At 37.8% G+C, this 6,946-nt stretch overlaps 1 protein-coding gene across 1 annotated transcript; it reads left to right on the top strand.

The window, feature by feature from the left end:
- Positions 1-508: 508 nt before the first annotated feature.
- Positions 509-6,434, top strand: rgs4 (regulator of G protein signaling 4). Its single transcript, XM_085375331.1, has 5 exons — positions 509-662; positions 978-1,085; positions 2,375-2,439; positions 4,222-4,385; positions 4,757-6,434. The coding sequence occupies exons 1-5, from the start codon at positions 619-621 to the stop codon at positions 5,000-5,002; spliced, it is 627 nt and encodes a 208-aa protein (XP_085231457.1). The 5' UTR covers positions 509-618; the 3' UTR covers positions 5,003-6,434.
- Positions 6,435-6,946: the final 512 nt, after the last annotated feature.

The raw sequence follows: 6,946 nt of genomic DNA, 5'->3' as shown, positions 1-6,946 counted from the left end.
TGAAATGTGTTTATTGCATGCATCACATTATTAATAATGCTATGTAGCACATAATTCTCTTTAGGTACAGCAGTATAAAAATGGTTGTTAATGCTTGAATATAAACACTGGCTGCTGTAAGCTGAGTTGACAGTAGGTCCAGCAACAAAGGTCACATTTTCCAACAATGACCTCACAGAATACATTGAAAATAACAATTTCCAGGTCTGGATTTTAGATTTGCTCAGTTTGAAAAAGCTCTGTTTTTTTCCACGTGATGTATGACTTCACCAGTTTCTCTAATGCCTTAAATCCCTCAGTGGAAAACACCTTTTATTGTGGTTACATACGATCCCATCTGTTGTAAATGTTCCCCTATTTTCTCTCCCTCTGTTCCTCCCTCTCTGTTGTCCCTTTCTAACTGTCTTACACTCCCCCACCCCTCGCCCGTCTGGTGGGATTGTCAATCCATTTTGGAGGTATAAAACCACTGCTGGGGGTGGAGACAACCACAGCTTGCTGTGTGATACTGAAGGACTCTTGCAAAAACACTGCTGCTCACAACCGTGTGGTTGCCTCTCTGTTGTCATTTAAAACAACAGAACTGACTTTGGATTTTTAGATTTTTAACGTTCCATCATGTGTAAAGGACTTGCAACACTGCCTGCGACATGCTTGAAAAGGTAAGTGCAATATTCCTTGAACAACGGGTGGATAAAAACATTAATTCAGGAAAAAATAAAGACAGAAAGAGAAAAAATTAAAACATTGTTTTTGAATATGATGTGTGTACATGTAAAAAATGAAAGAGCTGTTATTTTACAGCAGCAACTCAAAATCTCAATTTAAACATGGAAAAAGAGGAACTAGCTGACAAGCTGTTAACCACTTGTTTACATAGATAAAGGAAGTCTGTGCGCAGATATCACTAATGGAAACACACTGACATTTTCTGAAATGCATTTTGCTCACGGTCCTCTCGTTCTGCCTCTCCACAGTGCCAAAGACATCAAGCACAAAATAAGCTTCTTACTCCAGAAGCCTGAACCTCAAGCAGCAGATCAGAAGCAGATGAAAGAAAAATCAACCACAGCTGCTGCAAAAAGGTTAGAGGAACAAGCCTCTCTCAGCTGAATTTGCTGTTTAAAAGATGTGTTCTATGCGCTAAGTCGCACATTGAGCCTCCTTCGAAAGAGAGAATTTTTATGATGAAAACTAAAACCAAGCCTGCCACAAATGCTGACTTAAAAAGTATATTGTGTTTCCAATCTGAAGGAGTTGAAACTGCTTAAAAATGTGATGGCGGTGTCTGTTTGAGATCAGTCTCCTTCAGACTGATGCAGAGCTAAATTAAGTTTATTTTTGACTTTAAACTCAGTGACTAGCGCCTAACACGGTACAGATAAGAAAATCCTGGCTCGTGCTTCAATTCAAGTTGCAGACCCTTAATATTGATGTGCCTCTAAATGAATGACTGAAACTCGCGGGACATCTCTGTTATCTGAGGCTTGTTGGGAAAGAGATAGGGAGGTGATTAGAAAATAGATGGATGGATCTTTCCACGTAGAAGATGAGCTCACTTTGACGCAATAGGCTGAAGAACCATTTCATTTCATGGAAAATAAATGATTTAGTACTTTTTTTTAATATATTGGACCAGTGGTATAGCCAGTGCCTCCTATAATTGGACATAGATGTGATGACTTGTGTGGCTAACAGTCATTAAACTTTTATAGTTGATAAATTCTGCATAAATTCTGAAATCGAATTATGTTACCGAAGAGCACAATCTATCAGATTTCTCTACACTTCCAGAGCACGTCTTCCCACGGGAAGCCTGTTATTGTTCTTTATGAGAACGTTTGCATTGACCCTGCTCGCATTGACCTTTGCTTTTTAGCAGCATCCCGAGACAGCTATGGATGATCAATATTCAGTTTTCCTGCTAAAATTGCACAGCAGCAATATCAATCACTATGCACAACACAAAGACTCGATGGCGCTTATATAACCTTGTGCATAATGCAAATTATGATTCTAAATGCTGATTATATATTGGTCTTTTATAACTGAAAATGATCATTTTACTATAGTCCGGGCTTGCTGCTGTCAGATGACGTGCGTTGGCATGATTTGATTTGCTGTCATTTTGATAATTGCATTTTTGCGACTGGGATTTGAATGTGTCGTTCTATTTACAGCAAAAGATATCTCATACAGATATCTTTGTTTTGCTATGTTGTTAAGAGATGTTTGGTGGCTACTTCACCTTTTTGGAGAAAGTACTACAAAAAGACTAGATTAGAGATAAGGTGAAAATGTCCATATGTACTTTATGTAAAAATGTTTTTCTGTGCAACCTTACTTAAAATGGCATTGATCGTTTGTGTTTTAGGGTGCCTAATACAGCTGAGGTGGAGAAATGGAAGGAGTCTTTCAGCCATGTGCTGAACAGTGAAGGTAAGTGTTACATTAGTTTCACTCATAAAAGACTGGATCTGAATCAGAACAAGTCAGATGAGGCTTTTAATCCAAAGCTAGCTGGAAGAACTTCTGACTTTGGCATCCCAATATTAATAATGCCATCAGCTGTCCGACAGAAGCTTCACTCATTTGTTCTCAACAAAATGTGCCTGTGGCTTTATATATTTAATCATTTTCATGTAGTACAATACAGTTGCAATCATGGGAAATACTGGCTTTAGCATATCACTGTAAGGGTTGACAGTAAGGCTTTGCTAATCCCAAAAGTGATGCTGAAAATCAAGCTGCAGCGTAGCAGATGGTTGGGTTTGGCTAATTAAGTATCATCACTGTGCTCATTACTGCTGTAAAAAGAAAGTTAAGGGGACTTGGCTGGGACACACAAACACGCAAATGGAGCACACACACACACACACACACACACACACACACACACACACACACACACACACACACACACACACACACACACTCAAGCACTTTCCAGCACATTCTCATGCTCTAGCTTTTGCTACGTGTCACGAGGCACTACTAGAGGGCCTCTCAGGGCGTGCTGACCAGTGCAGAGTGTGCACGTGTGTGTGTGTGTCTCTGCGTGTGTCTCTGTGTGTGTGTGGATGCATAAGACCTCTGAGAATCATATTGTCTGCGTGTGCATGGGGAGCAACGGCCTTGCAGAAACCAGCGGAGTTCTGACCTGCGTCTTTCCATGACCTCCAACATAGTTATGGCTTCCTTCTGCTGTCCCTATTACATCTGTCAGCTGCTACTGCTCCTTCATTTGTTTAACATATTAAGACCTCAAAGGTCTCCTCAAACTCTTCTTGTAGTCATGTTAGACATATGAGACAAGATGTAGCTTTTTAATATAAAGTAAATCAGTGGCGTGTTCGTGTCATGCTACAAAGCAATGTAAAACTCCAGCACTTGGACATGCTGCCAAAAAATAAGGCTGGTAAAATTCTTACCCAGCACTCGGAACTTCTGTATTCATGATTCATTTTTTTCTGGCAACTAATGTGCAGTTGGGAGCTGATTAAAACTCCTATTGGGGAGGTGGCATAATTTTTGACTAAGTCTGGGCAGGTTCTGCTACCTGAAATTGGACTGCTCTAGCTAATTCTGCTGCATTATTCATCAGGCAGCCAGCCAAATTAGAAAATTTAGACTGGCTTTGATGAGTGCAAAGGCTGCCACACCATTATATTAGAGCATTTATTACACTCTGGTGAGGCTTATTCATTTTGCTTCAATAACACACTGCTTTATCTTTTTGGCAATGCTTTACAATGACGACAATGTTTAAACCGAGACTTAATTAAACTTTGGTAAAGACTTATTTCACAATAAAAGAATAGTCTTTACTAATCATTTGTAGTGTTAAAATGTATGTTTATATAATTAAATTGCGCTGTGCCACAATTCTGACCAAAATTGTATCTAAACCTAAGAAAAAAAAAAAAACAAGGAAAGAAGAATTACACAATCGCTATGTCACTGGCCTACTTACATGTGCATGTGTGTTACAAAGGTCATCTGTGAACATGATCTTGATGGTTACTGGGAAGTTCCAGCTGGTTTACAAAAAATTTACCAACTAGTAAACAACATTACTAATTGTAATGTTATTAATTAATAGTTTATTAATAACGAATATATATTAACTAAAGTTATTAAGTTTAATAAATAAATAAATGGACTATGTGGCTGTTGAGTACAGTTGGATCAAAAGAGACACATTTTTCCTTCTGTGTTTAGTGGGTCGCACAGTCTTCACCAGCTTCCTAAAGTCGGAGTTCAGTGAGGAAAACATGGACTTCTGGATGGCTTGCGAGGACTACACGAAGACTGCACCTACCAAGCTAGCAACCAGAGCCAAGCAGATCTACCAGAAATATATTGGTGCAGATGCTCTTAATGAGGTAATCACAGCACTACTGAAATAAAATGACAAACAAAATCAATTTGATTAATAAGAGTAAAATCCTTCAACATAAAAAGAAGATTACTTGCTGGGCAGGTAAAATATGACTCACCACACCCCAATACTATACCTGAACATTTACCTTCAAGTAAAAAAATAGTCCACCTTTACTTTAAGATATCTTTCTACTTTTTTCACGTCTTCATTTTGTTGATAAGCCCATGTGTTTCTCCTGCCTCGCATCAGCAATGATCTCTATTACCAAAAACAGTTGCTGTTTCTCTGTGGCAGCTTAAAAGTTTAGGCTCTTGATAAGTGAATACATTACATCAGTATGTTTCACTTTACTTTCGTTCTGTGACCTTTTAGGTAAACTTAGATGCAGCGACAAGAGAAAAAACAAGACAGAACGTCGAGAACGCCTGCCCTTCTTGTTTTGATGATGCCCAGAAGATGATCTACACACTGATGGAGAAAGACTCCTATAGGCGCTTTCTCAAATCCAAACTGATCCAGGATCTGTGCCAACAACAGAGTAACGCTGCTCAGGAGAAGAAAGAGAAGAGAAGCTGTGACATGGCTGACAGCAGTCAGGTGTTAGCTGGTGGTGCTTAGTCAGGACGAAAGAAGGAAAAGCTTGAAGGAGGTGCCAAAGATCGACAGTCAGTTAGGGCTCACAGTGGGAATGATAGGTTTGCTGGGGTGTCCGGGGTTTCTAGATAAGGAAGGAAGAATGGTTTTGAAGATGTCTGATGAAGGTTCATGTGAGGTCGTTTTCTTTTCCTTCTGTTTTTGATACTTGCTCTTTATTTCTGGGCTTATGTGGTCACTCTTGTAAATATTTATATATTTCCCATTTCTGCATTCATCAGGTGAAATGTTCTACAGACTGACTGAATGTAAATACATCATTGCATTGTGACATTTTCCTTCTGGATTCTTTGCAAAACACAATCTGATCTAGAAGCTGTGACCAGGTTATCTTGATACTTAGAACAGAAAACTATTGAAAGCTACCTCCAGCCAACAGACACGAAAACTGGTGCCACTGGAACATTTTCTCAATGGAACGGCACAGATTACTAGTTTAGCTATGTACAGACCTGAATATTTAAATTAATACATCAAGCACTTTTTAAAATAATGCCCCAATTCCGTTGTGTATAGGAGTAGAGTCTCCAAGTTTAAATGTTGTACAATTTTATACAGTCATAAATGTAAAGTAATAATTGATCCTGGTACAGCTGGAACAACAATAAAGTAGCACGTATACTGTAGTGATTGGCTTTGCAGTTAGTTTTAGGTTTAGGGTCACAGATTGGTTATTTTCCATCATGTTGACTTATGGCCTCACAATGTAGTGGTAATGGAAAAAAAGCTTTATATAGTCATTTGAAGTCCCAACTCACTATTTAATACCATATGTTTGTACAACAGCCCATGGTTGACACTGATGTCTGTTTATTCACGTGAGTAAAACCCGGTGTATATCTCAACACTTTATCATGGTAACAACTGCCTCTGCTGTTTAAACATCCTGACATGATCTCTGCACTGTGAAAACACCGACTGACTAGTTCTCGTGGGAATTTTAGGCATGTTTTAATATTAGTAGAAGTAGTAATTGTCATAGAGTCATGACGCAGTTATGTTAAACGGAGTAGGATATTTTTTTAAAGAAAACCACCTTACCAAATTTTTGGTGGCCACACGTTCTACAATGTCTTATCTAAATGTATACTGTGATGATAAAAAACTACATATTATATGTAAAAGAACACGTGTCTTTGTCCTATTTCTGTATACTCCCAAATGTGCTTAATGATGAAAATCTGTGGTTGTATTTACATTTTTGTTTTTGAGCTTTGGTGATGTCACTTGTGGAAAGTGTTGTGGAGTTGTACTAGCTTGCAGATGCTCTTTTAAAATGTAAAGCTGAGAGAAGGTGGCAGTCAAAATAATAGCTGTCCTCTGCACCTACTAGCTGATTAACACAAGTGGTGAAATTCTCCTGTAACTATAGGTAACAAGATATGAAGTAAATAAATGTGGCATGAACAGTATGTTTGTGTGTGACATGTTGGAGGATAAGCTCAAACACACACTTCTTTGTTACACAGTTACACTTCTTATGACGCATCAACCATCAAACATATTGTGCCATATTAACAAGTGGATCACCAAGGACATGAGGATAGATTGATTATTAAAATGACATAATTTCAATTAATGCAATTTAATATTATTTCAGATTTATAGATACAGTTCCAATTCACAACAATTCTCAAAAGGCATTTAATGATTTAAGGTAAAAACTCAAATATATAAGAAAAACCCAACAATCAGATGATCCCCCCTGCAACTATGTGGAGGAAGAAGTACTTAGAAAATCATCATATACGGTAAATGTAAGTTCATTTATGCTATTTTACTGAATCAAAAAAAAAAAACATCTTAAAGGAAATTTTAATGAAGAGCAATGATTAAATTAATGTTTAAATAAAAATTGTGTTATGCAGCATTGGTTTTAAACTTGACTGATAACATTTTATTTCATGT

The sequence above is a fragment of the Diplotaxodon limnothrissa genome, linkage group LG17 (assembly GCF_057381915.1).
Source record: "Diplotaxodon limnothrissa isolate DT_005_m linkage group LG17, D_limnothrissa_male_GT1.1, whole genome shotgun sequence".
NCBI classification, from domain to species: domain Eukaryota; kingdom Metazoa; phylum Chordata; class Actinopteri; order Cichliformes; family Cichlidae; genus Diplotaxodon; species Diplotaxodon limnothrissa.
The sequence above is the reverse complement of the archived record's forward strand: the minus strand, read 5'-3'. Positions and strand labels throughout refer to the sequence as shown.